The sequence below is a fragment of the Peromyscus leucopus genome, chromosome 1 (assembly GCF_004664715.2).
Source record: "Peromyscus leucopus breed LL Stock chromosome 1, UCI_PerLeu_2.1, whole genome shotgun sequence".
NCBI lineage: Eukaryota > Metazoa > Chordata > Mammalia > Rodentia > Cricetidae > Peromyscus > Peromyscus leucopus.
Genome location: NC_051063.1, coordinates 105112556 through 105131053, shown reverse-complemented (window position 1 = coordinate 105131053; position 18498 = coordinate 105112556). Strand labels below are relative to the sequence as shown.

The 18498-nt window shown below is 40.6% G+C and overlaps 1 protein-coding gene across 1 annotated transcript in view; it reads right to left on the bottom strand.

The window, feature by feature from the left end:
- Nucleotides 1-18498, bottom strand: part of Rnf169 (ring finger protein 169) — a 59657-nt gene that overhangs the window by 19073 nt on the left and 22086 nt on the right. The window contains exon 2 of the mRNA XM_028877514.2: nucleotides 11482-11555. Within this exon, the coding sequence (XP_028733347.1) occupies nucleotides 11482-11555 (74 nt within the window). The remainder of the gene's footprint in view (nucleotides 1-11481; nucleotides 11556-18498) is intronic.

Sequence of the window (18498 nt, the reverse complement as noted above, 5' to 3'; positions counted from 1 at the left end):
GTGCCCATGTGGTTGAAGACAACTTGTAGGAGTTTCCTCTCTCCTTCTACCAGGTGGGTCCAGGGATCGTCCTCAAGGGCTCAGGCTTGGCAGCAGGTGTCTGTACTCCCTGAGTCATCACCCTGGCCCCTGTTTTATGACAAAAGGTCTCACTATGTAGCCCAGGCTAGCTTTGAGCTCAGGATGCTCCTCCCTTGGCTTCCTAAGAGCTGGCATTACACACTTGCACCATCATGCCTGGTTAAAAACATACTTTTGATAGGATGTTGTGTCTAGGTTTAAATAATAATAATAATAATAGCCCACAGTGCCTGCTTAGCCTTATTTTTATGATTTCTATGTGTCTGATTCCTGTAAGCCTGAATTAGTCTCTAAGACACTGAACCTGCTTTAAGTGGTTGTCTATAAGCAGAAAATACCACACACAACATTATGCAAGGAGGAGATTCAAATGAGATGGACTCCCAGCTCTATCCACTTCAAATGAGACAATACAGGAAGAAGAGCAAATCCACAAACAGGAAACAAAACTGATGTCAGTGCTCCCGGCCACAGGGAAGAAAGAATTCATGTCTTCTACCATCTCAGAGACTCTTGTTTAGCAACTGACAACAGCCACACTGATGGGCACTTTACTTTTCAGGGGATACAGAGGCAAAGAATGGCCCCAAAGTGATCAGGTTTTAGCATTATAGTAATTGTTATTTGCTAATTGTGTGCCAGGTGCTGAGCTAAGACCTCAGCCTCAGTGTCCATGACATTTGTACAGTTTCCCATGTTTGTTTCACTCACACCTCTAAGACTCCACGAAAGGATCTAACAGCTTTGGGTAGCACACAGAGGATGGTGCATCTAGAGACCATGCGACAGACTGTCTCCACAGGACTTGCCCCGCTCATATCTTCATTTGTTTGTGTGGGTAAAACTTTGGTGTCGAATAGGTGAACACAGGAGGTTCCTTGAGTTTCAGGAAGCATTCTAGTAAACTAGCTGTACTTAAGAAGTGGGTTGTGGGAACTCCAACCTGTAGCTGTTCCCTGGACCAATTCCTTATCCCAAAGTAACAACAATCTGGGTTTCTTTAAAATAACAACAAAAACCCTTATTTTTTCCTTTTTTTTAAAATTCTCTCAAATATTACATCCCGACAGCAGTTTCCCTCCCTCCACTCCTCCCAGCATCGCTCTCCCTCCCCCCACACCTCCTCCTCTCTCTCCAGATCCACTCCTCCTCCATTTCCCTTCAAAAAAGAGCAGGTATATCAACAAAAAATGGCATAACAAATTACAATAAGACCAGACATATCAAGGCTGGACGAGGCAACCAAGTAGGAGGAAAAGGGTCCCAAGAGCAGGCAGAAGAATCAGAGACACCCCCTATTCCTGGAGTCCCACAAGAAAACAAGTTACACAACCAGAACATCTATGCAGCAGACCTAGCTCAGACCCATACAGAGTCCATGACTGTCACTTCAGTCTCTGTGAGCCTCTTTGAGCCCTGCTTAGTTGATTCTGAGGACCATGTTCTTTTGGTGTCCTCAACCCCTCTGGCTCCTATAATCTTTCCCCTTGCCTCTCCTGTGGGGTTCCCTTGGCTCCACCTAATGTTTGGCTGTGGGTGTGGGTCTCTAAATCTGCTTCCATCAGTTGCTAGATGATGCCTCTCTGATGACAATCAGGCTAGGCACTGATCTATGAGTATAGCAAAGTATCATTAGGAATCACTTCATTGAATTTTTTTTTTTTGCCAGCCCTGTTTGGTTCTATTAAAAATCATTTTATCTACTTGCTTTGGGGGGGTGTGTGTGTGGAAGGGGCAGCATCTCATTTTAGAGCCCAAGCTGGCCTTTAACTCTCCAGGCTACTACCTCAGTTTCTCAAATGCTAGGAGTACAGGCATGTGCCACTCACTATACTTGGCCTAGTTTTGAATTTCACATACATGGAGTTTTATGCTTTTTTGACTGTCATCCTTCACTGATCACTCTGTGAAACTTATCTGTGTTCCTTCTCATTTTGTTTTTTGTATTCTATTGTTTGATTTTAAAACAATTTAACCATTCTGTTATTCATAGATATCTGGAGACATTCTAGTCTGTGGCTATTTAGAAATAAGCTGATTTCAAGAATGACTAGGTATGTGCATACCACAAAATAGTATCTGAAGAAACTGTGAGTCATAAGATATGGGCATGCTGCCAGCTTTTCAAGTTAGTTATCAAACTACACTCCCACCTGCAGCCCCTCAGTGTAGGAGGCCAACAGTCGCTCCCAGATTCTCTACCACTCAGTACTCTATTTTTGCCATCCTGTGGGTTGGTACTGCATTCTGACTCTAATCTGCATTATCTCCTCTGATAACAACCCTGCAGAGCACCTTTCCTAAGCTCACTACTTGTACATTCTCTTCTTGGCATGGATATTCACATCTCTGCCCTGCTAGTAAGAGTTATATATATACTTTGGATATGAGGACTGTCAGGATAAAATATACACACATATATGTCTGTGTGTTTCAGCTTAGATGTATTCACCAAAGTCCATGTGTTAGAAATGTAACCCTCATATTTGCATGGTAATGGTATTTGAAGACATGGCTCTGAGAGATTAGGATTTGATGCAGTCACGAGGGCAGGGTCCTTCTGATCACATTAGTGACTTCGTAATGAGGAGATGTGCTCTGCTAGCACACTTGCTGTCTTAACATGTGTCTTAGTTACTTTTCTGTGATAAAACACCATGACCAAGGCAACTTAAGAAGAGTTTTTTGGGGGCTGTGGTTAGAGTGGGGGTCCATGATGGCAGAGAGGAGGCATGACAGCTGGAGATGGAAACTGAGCTCACATCTTAAACCATCAGGAAGTAGAGCAATAGGAAAGGCATGGGGCTTGTAAACCTCAAATCCTCACCCCAGGGACATACTCCTAGCAATGCCCTGCCTCCCAAGCTTCCCCAAACAGTGCCACCAACCATTCAAATGACTAAGGGGACATCTCACTCGAGCCATCACACTATGCAACGGCCTCTGTCATGTCACAACACAGGGGAAAGCCCTCACCAAATAATTAGCAGATGCAAGGACCATGTTTACGGACTGTGCTGCCTCCAAGTAATCCTCTGTCTTTATAAATTACCTCGTTTCTGCAAAAGACAATGGACAACTACAGCATACCTGTGTGCATATATACATCATTTCCTTCCCACAGAGCCTAAACACAGAAAACCCCTATCTGTACCACTGTTCAGTCTTAATTGCATGCAAAGTGCTTTTTCTGTTTCATTTAAGCAGTTTCACATACCATAAGGTCTTGAGAATCTACTTTCAACTGACCCTTTTTTTTTTTTTTTTTTTTTTTTTTTTGAGACTGAGTCTCACTGTGCAACTCTGAGTGGCCTGGAACTCACTATGTGGACCAGACTGTACTTGAACTCACAAAGAACCCCCTGTCTCTGCTTCTGAGCACTGGGATTTAAAAGCATGCACCACCATGACTGATTTTTTTTAATCAATCATGTTAGGGCTGGAGCGATGGCTTGGCAGTTGTTAGCAGAGCTTGCTGCCATTCCCAGCACTGACAGGCAGCTCACAACTGCCTCTAAGTCCAGCTCCATAAAATAAAACACCCCCTGGCCTCTGTGAGTGTGTGTGCGCGCACACACGCACACACAGCCCTACAATTCTCTATGTCAGTTGTTCATTCAGTTTGTTTTTGAGACTTATTCATATAACTGAGTTTATTAGATATTCCTTTATATTAGTAAGACCTATTTCACTGCACGAACATACCTCACTTTTAAATTCTATTCAAATACTAGAAAGTGCAGGTTGAAATATATAAGCTACTGAGTAAATGCTTTCCATGATAGGTACTTCACTGTAAAGCTCTACCTGCAAGGCACGGAGTTCCAGCTGTTCCTGAGGCTCACATTCTTTCTTACATTTAGTCTTTTCAGCCATGGGAGAGGATGTAAGGTGCTGTTCTCTGTGGTTTTAATTAGTATTTCCCTGATGGCTAAATACGCTGTCTTTTCATGTCCTTAATAGGCTATGCTCTTTTGTGAAATATCTCTTCAAACCTTTTGCCTTTTTATACTTTTGCTTATTTACTTATTATGTTATTAGCATGTACAAGAATTTCGGCTATATTTCACTGGATACAAATTCACTGTTAGATACACGTTCTGAGAATATTTTCTCCTAATCTTTGTTTTGCCTTTTTATTTCTTTAGTAACAGATTTGAAGAGTAAGGTTTGTGGGTTTGTTTTTTATTCTGTTTTTATATTTTGAAAAATATCAATATATTGGTTGTCTTAGTTAGGTTACTATTGCTGTGATGAAACATCATGAGCAAAGGCAGCTTGGGAGGGAAAGGGTTCATTTCCCTCACAGTTCCATGTGACAGTTCTCATCAAAAGCAGTGAGAGCAGGAACTCATGCAGGGCAGGAACCTGGAGGCAGGAGCTGATGCAGAGACCATGGAGGAGTGCTGCTTGCTGAACTGCTCTTCATGACTTGCTCGGCCTGCTTTCGTGAGAACCCAGGATAGTAGTCCAGGGATAGCACCACCCACAATGGGCTGGACCCTCCCTCATCAATCACTAATTAAGAAAATGGCCTATAGCCAGAGCTTATGATCCAGAGTATATACCCATGGAAAGAATGAAGTCTAGACTATACAAAAATCTTACAAGATTAAGAAAAATTTGAAAACTGGCCAAAAAAAAATGCACAGATATAACATCTAATGTAACATACAGAACACAAGAAACACAAGGAAAGATGCTCAACATCATTGTTCTAAGGGAGAGGCTATTCACCTGGTCTACACAGCACTAGCTCTCCCGTTTCCAACTACAACTTCTGAAAGTCTTTCCTTTCTTACGGGGGCGGGGGGGCAGCAACTTGGAACAACTCATTACTTTTAATTCTAATAAGAATAATTGATACTTATATATGGATTTCCATGTGCCAACAGTATTTCACAATAAGGGTAAACTAGAGACTATGGTAATACAAAGATTCGGTAGCTTGCCTAAATTCACATATTAGTAAGTAGCAAAAGCAGGATTTGAAGTCGGGCAGTTGACTCTGCAATATTGTCTTTCAGCTTAGGTTAATATTAACTATATAATACATGTCATTTGACAAATATCTGCATTTTTTAGAAGCCTGAGATAAACAAGTAGGTTCTTAATTATAGAAAGGGTCAGTGAACTGGGCGTGGTGGCACACATATTTAATTCCAGCATTCAGAGCCAGAGGCAGACAGATTTCTATGAGTTTGAGGACAGCCTGGTATACATATTAAGTTCCAGGACACCTATGGATACACAGAGAGACCTTGTTTCTTTAAAAAAAAAAAAAAAAAAAAGTGAGACTTTTACATGTATTTTAAAAGGGCTATAAAGATGGCTCAGCTCAGGTCTGCCCCTTGCCTGAAGGGGGCGGTCCCAATGGCCTAGACCAACCAGCTCAGCTACCACCTAGACCCACACTCTGGGCCTTGGTTTGGCCCACACTAACATCCCCTACATCTGTGACCCACTGGAGTTCATGGAAGGACTGGTTCCACGGAACAATAACTGCAGGATCTCCATGACTCCGGCCAACAGCGGGATGTCCGACAGGAGTTTCGGTGAGAGCCCAGTGATGGTAGTGTGCCAGAATCCTTGAACTAGACCAGTGACTCACTGCAATGAATATATGTGGGTGGGGTTGATTGGACAAAAAGGTATACTGTGTGACACACCACAGCTCCCAATGCCACTAGGATAAATGAAGAGGCGTTAAAAAGACAGGGGAATGAGGTAGTTGTTTGTTTTGCTTTAAATTAATTTTGGGGGGGTCATGCTGTAGGGGTGAGAGGAGGGCATGGAGGGACTGGGAGGCAATCAGGACTGGGGTGCATGATGTGAAACTCCCAAAGAATCAATAAAGAATTATGTCTATGGAGCCATTTTCATTCAATGGTAACATTCCACTTCCTGGCCCCCCAAAGGCTTATAGCTGTATCATAATGCAAAATGCATTTAGTCCAACTTCGAAAGTCTCCATAGTCTACAATAGTCTCAACGTTGTTTAAAAGTCCAAAATTCAAAGTCTCTTCTGGGACTCATGCAATTTCTTAATTGTAATCCCCTGTAAAATCAAAATGAAAAAGCAGATCACATACTTCCAACATACAATGGCACAGGATATACACTACCATTCCAAAGTGGAGGAAAGGGAACAGAATAAGGAAATACTGGACCAAAGCAAGACTGAAAACCAGCTGGGCAAACTCCAAACTCCATGTCTGATGTCAAAACCCTCTTCAGTTCTCCAACTCCTTTCTGCTTTGTGAACTGCAACAATTCTCTCTTTTGAGCTGGTTCACTGCCTGTCAGCAGCTCTCCTTGGCAGATATTCCACAGCACTGGCATCTCCAACATTTTGGAGTCTCCAAGGCAATCCAGGATTGCCCTTCACAGCTTCACACAATGGCCTCTCTAGGCCTCCATGCAGGGACACCCCTGACACATGCCTAGCTTCAGTGACTTTCCTTAGTTATTGAGGGATATTCTATAATGCCCTTCTTCTATGCTTGACTCTAAAGCCAGAACCACAGGCCTCAGCTGGAAGTTCTGCTGCTTGCCAGGGCTGAACAAGCCCTCCTTGCTCAATTATATCTTTACCAGCTTTCTGTTTTCAATGGTTCCTTCACTGCCTAAGCTTGGCTGTCCAGAAACTCAAATTGTAGACCAGGTTGCCCTTTAACTCAGAGCTCTGCTTGCCTCTGTCTCCTGAGTACTAGGATTACAGTGTGTACCACCATGCATGGACCTAAGCTGTTCTTCAATTCCTTTCACAAGTTGGAAGCTTAGCTGGTGGGGTCTTGCCCTGAGGTCATCATTCCCTTTATTCCATTTAGCATCAGGCTTTTCTTTAAACTTTTTCCTAGTGCTCCTTTTCTCCTCACACTCTATAGTTTGTATTTTTCCTTGCTCAGCTTGCTCCTTTTCATTACAGATCTGCATAAGACTGACCACTAATAACCAAGCAACACAGCTAATACTAAGGTTGTTTTGAAATGTCCTCTGCCAAAGCTGTTAATCCATAACTCTTCATCTTAGCCTCAGGCAGATTTTTGGACAAGGGCAAAAACAGCCAAGGTCTCTCAGCCACATATTAGTAGTTCTCTCCTCTGAAACCTCTTGAGCTGGGCCCCATAGTTAAGTCATCTTGAGCACCACCGTCTTCCATGTTCCTATTAGGATGGTCCATTAAGCCCCACTTAAAACATTTAACTGCTTTTCTAACCCAAAGTTCAAATTCCTCCGAATAAAAGCATGGTTGGGCCTGTCAAAGCAATACCCCATTACCCGGTACCAACTTCTGTTTTAGTTAGGGTTTTATTGCTGTGAAGAGATATCATGACCACAGGAACTCTTATAAAAGAAAACATCAATTGGGGCTGGCTTACAGTTGAGAGGTTTAGTCCATTATCATAATGGTGGGAAGCATGGTGGTATGCAAGCAGACATGGCGCTGGAGAGGAGCTGGGAGTTCTACATCTGGATTCATAGGCAGCAGGAAGAGACTAAGACACACGAGGCCTGGATTGAGCTTCTGAGACCTCAAAGTCCACCCCTAGTGACACACTTCCTCCAACAACAACACACTTCCCAATAGTGCCAGTCCCTATGAGGCAATGGGGCCATTTTCATTCAAACTACTACAAAGCCTAATTAATCAGATAGTTTAACAAAGTATTTTATTTATACTAGAGGCTAAATAGTTACAGATAGATGATTCCTTTGTTTGGTTTGCAAGTAACATTGAGATGATTTTGTTTAAATTATTCTCTAAGCCATAAAAACCACTATATTAATATAGTAATCTTATAAGTATTGATCCTGTCTCATAAATATGAAAGTAGCAAGGCAAACTATCACATTTCATAAGTAACCTGAATAACTTGCTCCTCTAAATTTGGTCACCCTCTGAATTTTCCTATGTGTGTTAGTTTCTCCAGAAAGTACATTCCTTGAAAAAGCTGTTTCCCATCTGTGTAGATGCAAATAGCAATAGGGGACTACAACCTTAACTAATACTCTTTAAGTCTGAGCATCCAGCCTAGAGAGATGTCTTCCCTGGCGTTGTAGTGAGGACTAAAGTGCACTCTCTTAGGGGTTTTCTTCTCCTGTACCAGGCATTTGCCTGCCCTTAGATAATAAGGCCTTGCACTATTTCTCTGTCTCTAGAAAGAGGAACACCAGCACATGTCAGAAATGGGCATTTTCTCAAACAGTATGTAATGTTCTGGAGGAAAAAATAGCAGATAGAATAGACATAAGAACACTAGAAATCTTAAAATGCATCCAGTCCTATCACAAGCCAAGGATATTGTTACATAAGTCACTGTTCAAAAAGAAGAGGCTCTAGGATTAGATAAGCAACAACTGAATAAACATTTGTACTTAAAAACATTATAGGAAAAACATTTTAAAATAGGTCAACAAGCTGCTGCTTCTGTGATATGACAGAACATGTTTTAAACTCCCTAGGTTGGAATATATATATATCCAAATAGATTGAGTGAAATGTTCAAGTTTTAGTAAAACAGGTTCTATTTTATAGTTTCAAGCAGAAAGATAGTGAAAGGGATTTTTAAAAATACAGCTTCAGAAATCAAAGAGTTAGCTCAACAGTTAAAGCACTTGCTGCTCTTGCAGAAGACCCAAGTTCAGTTCCCAGAATCCATGTCAAAAGGCTCGTGACTATGTGCAACCCTGTTCCAGGAGCAAGGATGCCTCTGATTGCTGGTCTCTGCAGGCACCTACATTCACATGCACATACCCATACACAGACACAAACACATATTTTTTATATATATAACACACACATACACAGAGCGCGCTTCCTGAAATCACTGTCCCTTTCAGCCTTCCACATTTAGACCACCACATCCTAGCTTTTCAGCTTTACTCCCATTATGCTTTTAACTCCCTTCTTTAATAAACCTAGATCCACGACCCAAAGCCTTAATAACTAGTGGGCACAGTGCCACATACCTATAATTTCACCTTCTTGGGAGGCTGAAGGACCAAGTACAAGACCAACCTGGGCTACACAGTAAGACTTGTATTTAAAACAAAACAACCACATGCAACTATATTACCTTCCTTATACACATCTTCTAATTTACTGTACCCCTTCTACCAAACTTCTGGTAAAACTTTAACAGTGGCTTAACTTAACATTGCTTACAACAAGAAGTATTCTTATTGGTCTTATTTCTATTGTATGAGGCAGATACTGCAAGTTCTCAGCCAGGCCATGCTCTCTTTTCTTACTAAAGAAATCCTGATGTTACTCAGGAAATTAGTGCACCTGCTAAAATGCTAAATTTCCCAGGCTCCCTAGCAACAGGGATCTGTGACATTAGAATTTAAAATTCTGATGAGTCAGGGAAAGCTCCTTCAAAGGACCCAATTCACCCAATAGATGTGTCTCTAGCAGGATCACCCAGCTCACACAAGGAAACAGCACTTGTGGAGATATGTAAACAGAAAAAACAAAGTAATTCAGAGCCCTGGGTCATAATTGCTGCTGTGCTCTGCCCTGAACTACCTTTCTCCCATGTTTGTGTTACCAGAGGATAATAAAAGCCTTATTAGCTTTAAAATAATTTTCTACTGGTGTATTGAAGGTGTATGTAGCATGATATCATGGGATATGCATAGCCAGTAAGATAGTTAACATACTTACATCAACTCACATAGTCATTTTATTTGTTTTTATGGCAAGAACAAACGGAAAAAAATCTATTCTTACCTACTTTGAGTTATTTAGAGTTTCTACTATTTACAATAAATACAATTCCGGACTTGTTGGCCTATTCTATTTCTAACTCAGTAACCAGAGATGCTTTAACGTTACATGTAAGATTCCACTGCCCACATCCCATTAGGCTCTTTACCAGGTTAACTCCATCTTCTTTGACCTGGCCCTTCAACATCTCTCAACTCGTTTCCTAGCACCTCTCACCTGTTTTTGCCCTGCTCCCGTTTGTATGCATCAGACACACTGAGGTCCCTGCGCACTGAACAAGCCAGACTGCTGGTCTCTAGGCCTCTGGGGGCTTCTCATGCTTTACCTGATTTGCTTCCTTCAAGACTGTCTTGCCTCTGAAATAACGTCCCTAACCACTCTTTCCAAAGCTGCTCTATGTTCCCTCCCACTGCTTTCTGACTTCAGACTGCCTTATCATGTTCAGTCATGATTGCTTATTTCTTGTCTTACCCCTACAAAGGAATCTCCCTGAAGGCAAGGACTGTATGAGTCTTCTTCTACACTCGATTGCCAGTGACTCATACCAAGTGCTCAATAAATATCTGAATAATAAAAATATATCATTTCATTTACACTGTGTGTGTGTGTGTGTGTGTGTGTATGTGTGTGTGTGTGTGTGTGTGTGTGTGTGTGTGTGTGTGTGTGTGTATCACTTGGCTAGATGGAAGAAATGAGCTGCTGCTGTGTCTAGCCAGCTTTACTTCCTGTCTTTCTTGTAGAAGTATGAGCAAGCAGCTGCCCCATGCTTCTGTCACCACATGGCCACCTGCAGCCATGCCCTTTCCACCATGAGTGACTGTATCCTTCCATACTGTGAGACAAAACAAACCCTTTCCTCCTGGAGCCGCTTCTTCCTGGCATTTGTCACTCTGAGAACAACAATCACTTCATCTTGCCTCTAATCTATGACAGTGCCCAATTCTGATTAAGTAGATCATTCACCTTTACAAAGTAAATGCCCACATGCAGAATCATTACCTAAGTATTTACAAGCCCGGGTAAGCAGTGGTAATGCAGGAGGAGGACTAGGGAGGGTTGACATCAAACTTCTACAGGCCAGTCTCAGACAATTAGTTTGAAATTAAAACAAAAAAAGCAACAGTTGCAGGCTGGAGCTCAGTGGCAGAGTATATCCGCCATTCCCTCAGTTCAATCGCCAATATTTGGGGGAAAAAAAAAGATTATGATAACACAACTAAAAGCTTCCTGAGTAGTAAATATTTTGTAACAAAGAGAATGTTTCATATGCCCTATGGCCTCCATTATAACTCTCCTGGAGTACTTACTAAAGTAAAAGCTACAAAAATAACAGTAGCTACAAGTAACTAGACGTGCTTGCAAAGAAGAATAACACAATTATTAGCAAGAGCTGTGCTAAGTGTCAAGAGCACTTTTCTTGGTAGAGTGTGATGGCCCCTATAAGCTACACTTTCATCTGTGAAAAGATAACTCAAAAGTGTTCTTAGCTAAGTTTACTTCAAGTGTAGCTTTAAATCTATATAGGCTGATATAGAATAATATGTAGAAAGATAGACTATGAACTGTAAATTCTTAAAGACCCAATGAATCAAAAGTAAGCATTCTTTAACATCAATATTTCAATTAACTTGAAAAAAATAAACATTGTGCTAATATGTACACTGTACCTTTCTTAGGCATTCATATTCCTCACGAAGTTCTCCAGGCTTGCTTAATTTGATTGGTGCTCTGAATATAAACTCTGGAGGAAAAGGAAAATACTTTTAAATAGGGTTTTGTAAGAAGAAACCATAGCAATGTCCTACCACTGACTACCACATTATAAATCACATTAAAAAATTATGTTTTGTTTGTTTTTTGATACAGAGTCTCAGTATAGAGCTCTCCTGGAATTCACTATGTAGACCAAGCTGGTTTTGAACAGGAACAATAGGTAAGTCTTAAATGTTATCAAAAAGGAAGAGCCAAGCATGGCGGTACATGCCTGGAATCCCTGCAAGCATAAATCCAAGAATAGCCTGGGCTACAAAGCAAGAATCTATTTTCAAAAGGGTAGAGGGGTACCCACTTCATTTCTGTAAATATGACAAAAGCTTGTACCCCTAGATGTTTAGTGCTCTGACTATAGTAATAGTTTTGTTTACTGATAACTCTACCACTGTTGCTTCTAGAAAAACTAAGTTCTTCAAAAGCCCTTTGTCCTTTTTCAGTTGTCTCAAATATTTCCAAAAGAAAGGATACTGAAGAATAAAGAAGACACTTAAACAGGGTGACATCAAGCTCTCCCTGCACTAAGACGACACCCTGCTCTCAGTGTGGAAGACAATCTATCACCCTCACCCACTTCAGGACCTGACGACCGTTCCAGGCACACCCAAAGCACATTCCACTTACAAGCACGTGCATTTAAAAGTCTGTGCTTAAAAAGAGAGAAGGAAGAAGCGAAAAGATAGCAAAACTCCTTTTGAAAAAGTACTTCAGGGGCTGGAGATGGTGCAGCAGTTAGGAACATCAGCTGCTCTTCCAGAGAACCTGGCTTTAGTTCCCAGAACCTACACAGTGGCTCACAGCCATCTGTAACTCCAGTTCCAAGGGACCCAAGCCATCTTCAGATCTTCACAGGCACCAGACACACATGTTATGTACAAACACCTGCAGGCCAAACACTCATCACAAAAACATCTTTAAAAAAAAAAAAAAGTACTTCAAATGCATGTACTGAAATCCTATTACAGGTAAGATATTTCACACATCTGTCAGTGAAACTTTCACAACAACATTACAATTGGCATTATCTATTCTACAACTGAGGTAGGCAACTGTGGATCTAATGGTCTGCTTAACACAGCACCACAGATGCATGGCAAAGATGGAAGAGACACTTGAATAGGAGTAAAAGGAGAAATTATTTAATGATTAAAGGGGCAGTGCTTCCAACATTAAGGCTAATCTCTCTCCCCTCCTACAAAAAGCACTCAGTGGTGCCCCTCTTGAAAAAGTCCTCCTGGATGTCTGTGGAAGATGGTCTTGACTGTGAGCTGATGCAGGAGGACCCAGCCCACTGGAGGAACATGCAGTCACCAGACTCTGAGCAGGTGGTCCTCGGCTGTATAGGAAGCTAACTAAGTGGGAGTCTGTACTGAGCCAGCAAGCAGCATTCCTCCGTGGTTTCTGCTTCAGTGCCTGCTTCCACAGGCTTTTAAAATAACCCCCTCTCTACCCTCACTTGGTTTGGGCCAGCATTTTATAACAGAAAGGAAACTAGTGTACTTCCTTACTTACTTAAAAACACAAAATATTCATTAAAAGATAACAGTTATGAATTTATATGAACCTACAACACAGCAAACAAGCAAAATTTTAAGGAGAAATTATGGTAAGAAATTTAATATACCACAATTAAACCGAAAAGGCAATAAAAAATAAACAGAAAAATATGCAATAAAATATTACATTTGGTCATATTTACCTATATGTGTGTCCACTCAATAAACAGAGTATTTATTACTTAAAGAAAACAAGAAAATTCAAATATTTTAATATACTCCATTACAAAGACATTTCAAACAGTCTCAAAGAATCCATACTATACAGATTCGAATCTTTCATACTGGCTGCCATTTTTCCAAGTTGAGCTTTCCAGCTATGCAAGTGACAACTGTTACCCAATATTCTTTCTCATTACATTCTTTTCCTGATTAAATTTGCAAATATAGATTTCTGCTGATTACAACTGACAAGGTTAGCTGTTCCTAATTTTCAAATAGTACTCTGAAATAAACAGTAAACCAGGAGCTAGTAAACCAAGAAGAAGACAAGAGAAAGATTTTAAAGGACCTAATGCAGGTACCACAGTGTTAGTATATGCTAACAGTACAACTGATGTGACACATGCGCTCCTCCGCATGGCCGCTTGTCTATCGACAGAACAACCGCTGACAACTGAGCGCTGAGCCCGAGATGAGTTCGCCGTGTAACGGGTAACAAACCCTCCCTAAGACAAGACACTGGGTGACGGTCCCACTAGCACAGCATGGAACTGCCATCTGTTCGGCACACCTCAAGCGCTGAAACTTTAGCTTTTTCATGAGTAAACTAAGGCCATTTACATTTCCTCTGAGATTAGTTTCCTTTACTGCTCACATAAACTCATCTTTTTGATTTGTGAAAGTCCCACCATCTGAAGAGCAACACTTTTCTTATCTATCATTTATGTGGATGCTGCTTACAGCAGATATTCTTATGTAATATATTACTCAGATTGTTCCTCTTTTTTTTTAAGATGGGCTCTTTGCCTGGAACTCAGAGATTGACCTGCCTCAGCCTCCCAAGTGCTAGGATTAAAGGCATGTCTGCCATATCTGACCTCAAATTGTTCTTTTACAGCTTCTGCATTTTGTACCATATTTGGAAGACCTTGAGACTAAGACATAATCAACTTTATCATAGTTCCTTTTGGTACAAACCAAAACAATCTTCTCAGATTCACTTTTTAAAATTCTAAGTATTTTGAGGAGCAACATAAGGAACATAATCTTATTCAGGCTTATAAATAAGACTACTATCCAACACGAGAATAAAAATACTTTAGTGATAGCTTGGAAAAAATGACATTAGAAAATTTTCTCTGTCTAAAACAGTTCTTGCTGGTTATTTATCATACAACAAATTCTATTATTTTGTATAACCAGTATACACTAATTTCAAAAGTGAATAAAAATTTCAAGTCTCAATCTTTTAATATCCTCATCTTGTAAATAATCTAAAATTTAAAAACTGACCCTAGATAAGAACCAGAGCCTCAGATAAACCAGGCTCAATTTTCTCTTCTATAAAATCAGAATAATAGTAAATACAGTTCTAATTAACGATATCATTCACTATAGGTTATAAGAATCAAATGAGTATACAGAGAGTGAAAACACTTTGTAAATTATTTCAGACAGTAGAATACAGCATAATTTATTAAATATAAGATTATAGCTGATATTAGCAGTGTGATGCTTTTTATCTTATAACTTGGTTTTATTAGCAAGTTACTTATAAGAAACACAGACTTAGCTGTTTTTATATGCATATGCCACAAAAATGTTTCAAAACTCTGAAACATTTATTAAGAAATTCATATAAGGCTAAACAGGAACTCAGCATCTGGCATCACAACTCTTTGGGTGGGCTCTTATTATAGGGTTTAGACACTTTCTCTGTCAATAAAGTGAAAGTATTCATAAATATCAAAGTTTCTCTTTGCCTCAGTCTACTTATCTATCAAATACGAATCAAAATACTGGCCAACCTATCTCATATGCAATTAGACCACAATTATTATGATCTATCCTATCTTACTATGCCTCTAACTTGTTGGAAATCAAAAGACAAGAGTAGGATGCTATCATATATTCACTAACATTAGAACTGACATAAATCACCTTAATATTGGTCTGGAATAATTTAAAAATGCAAAATGCTAAACTACACATGATAGCTCATGCCTGTAACCTCAACATTCCAAAGGGTGAGACAGGAAGAACTTGCGTCTGAGGTCAGCCTGGGCTACGTAATAAGACACTACATCAATAATAATAATCATTATCACCATCTCTATATTTAAAAAAAAATATTGTAGAGGGCAAGAGATCCTTGTGCACACAGATAAACCTTGAAGAAGTCAAGAAAAGTGAAACGCACAGGCTTGTTTCTTCAAAGAAAGATTTTACCTGCCTTCCTGGAATGCTGGGAAAGGATGTAGTTTACAACCTGGTGATTCCTTGCTCTCTGAGACAGGCTCTACTGTATTCCCCAAAATGTATGTTTTGCTTATCCCAGACTCTTTCCCCCTAAATCTTTAGCATTGCTTCTAGGCCATAAAACCCATCCTTGAGTGACATCACTTGTGCTTTACAACAGCCTAAGTGACTTCTATGCCATCTTAGGGCCAGGCCAATCCGACACCCACAGGTGTTATGTTTACCACAGTCGTTTTCCCTAGACCCTAAATCTTGGGCACTATCTCTGAGTCAATAGTGCCCATCTTTGTGAAAGAAGCCAGATGCGCTCATAAAGAATTTCAATGTTGCCGGGCGGTGGTGGCGCACGCCCTTAATCCCAGCACTCGGGAGGCAGAGCCAGGCAGATCTTTGTGAGTTCGAGGCCAGCCTGGGCTACCAAGTGAGTTCCAGGAAAGGTGCAAAGCTACACAGAGAAACCCTGTCTCGCAAAAACAAAAAAAAAAAAAAAAAAAAAAATTTTTCAATGTAAACATGTATCAAGCTCTGCTATACTCATGGGATTGAGTTAACTGTTATCAGAAAACTTTTTCCAAAATCATGCTGAATTTAAATATGACTAAAATAAACCAACTCAGACTCTCAGACTTCCCTCACCTGGATTGTTGCCCTGCCTGCTGTAAAGCCTGTGGGGACCCCCAACAAAGCATAATGCTTTTTTTTTTTTTTTTTTAAACTAATCTACCTCACAGGAAAACATAATTATAAGTAGTATTATTACTACAAGTCAATGAAGAATCCTTGTAATAGGCCTGGTATGTGGCATATACCTGTAACCCTGATATTCAGAAAACTGGATAAGGATCTTTGTGAATTCCAGTCCAGCCCAGATTACATACTGAGTTCAAGGTCAACCTGGGCTATGCAATAAGACTCTGTCTCAAAAGTACAAAATAAAAGTTTTATAATAAAACATGTAACCATTAATGAGCACACACTATATACTAAATATCAAATACATACAAACCACAAATTGCCAAAAAGACAGATATTACAGACCTAACTGCCTGTCATTATGAAGGTTTGCCTACAAAGATAGCCTTTGGCTGATGCCTTGAATTTGGATTTCAGGTAGGCTCCTACCCTCCCTGGCTTTTCTGGTAAGAGTGGTTTGTTGCACATCACTGACTCTGGAAACACCTGCTTACTTATTAGGAGTATGAAATTTTGGTACATGCTCAACAGAAAGTGTGTATGATCCATTCATTACAAAAGCTCTAGGCAGTAAGCCTCCAGCAAGTTTCCCTGGTTGGCAACATACACATATTGCTCCACTTTCTCTGCTGGGAGGATAATACATATCCTGCATGCCTCCACTGAGAGAAAACTATGGAAGCCTGTACCTAATTTCCCCCAGACTTTGTCCTGTAAAATGTTTTCGGTTGATTTTCCTCAGTATTACTTCACTGTCCTAAATCACAGCTATGAGCTCAACTACATGCTGAGTCCTGTTAGTGCTCCTGGTGAGTATCTGAGGTTGTGGGTTTTCCAGCACGGTGTGCGCACGCACGCGCACGCACACACACACACACACACACACACACACACACACACATTGTGTAGCCCAGGATAACCGTAAGATCTTCCTGCCTCAGCCTTCTTTCTATATTCTGGTATTACAAATGTGCACTACTAAATGCCTAGCTCTAAAAATTCTTTAGATCCCAGTTTGTATCTGAGAAATGATAGCAATATTACACATCTATAGTTGTTGGTTCAATATCAACTTTATTTTTCTTTAAGAGCTGAGGACCGAACCCAGGGCCTTGCGCTTGCGAGGCAAGTGCTCTACCACTGAGCTAAATCCCCAACCCCTCAATATCAACTTTTAATTCATTCTTATTTCTTAGTCAACATTCCTCTAAAATCTGTAAAACTCCACTACAGTTCGATCTTACAGGTAAAATGCTATTTGGCTTAGAATAACTATAACATCAAAACAATGTCTCTGAAACTCTATGAAGTATGACATTTTCATCTGCTTGGATGAGTATGGAGAAAATGGACCAAGCAAAGGTCAGAAAATGAAAGCACGCTCCCCTTTTAAATGTTGTACTACATGTTTAGTATGTGTGCTACTGTGTGCATGCGGAGGTAAACGACACCGTGGAGTCAGCGCTCCTCCCACTGGGGTCCCAGGGATTGAACTCAGGCGGTCAGGATCGCCTGCTGAGCCGGCTTGCTGGTCCAAAAGCTCCTCTTTCCAATCATTCTTTCACAGTTGAATGCAGACTATGCAGCAGGCACTTCACATTATCAGTTAGTATGAACTGGTTCCGTGATTTGTAAGATAGTTTGTAGCTGCTGATGTGGGATTTCACTTAATTTTTCCTCACTTAGGATTATATGTCGGCTTCCTCTACCCCAAAAGAGGAAACTGAGGTTGAAATGCCAGCAACACTACTACCAGCAGAGGAACAAAACATCAAGCCCAAGAGGAAATGCAGCACAACCCTCTCTTGCACAGAGGAGTTAGTTTATACACACACACACACACACACACACACACACACACACACACACACACACACACACACCAATCCCATGAGACCTTGCTGCTTAGCTGGTTAAAAGTGTCTACCCAGGAAAACATCTACCAACTGTTCTAGTGTTCAAACACTTCCCAGGTGTTTCAGTAGCATGAGAAGAACCACTCACACTCCTTCCCTTGCAGAAAGAAGTGTTGGCTTTGGATGCATGTGAGCACAGGCTACCCCCATTCATAAACAAATCCAGGAGCTGACAGAATTTCCTGATGCCTGCCCTCTGACTCTGACTATGCATACCAAGATGAGAAACTCCCAAGGGATGAGATGGTCTAAGGGTGATACACACCTGTAGTCAGTGACTTAAGCATTGTACTTACCTTAGTCTAATGTAAATTCTAAGAACAGAAAA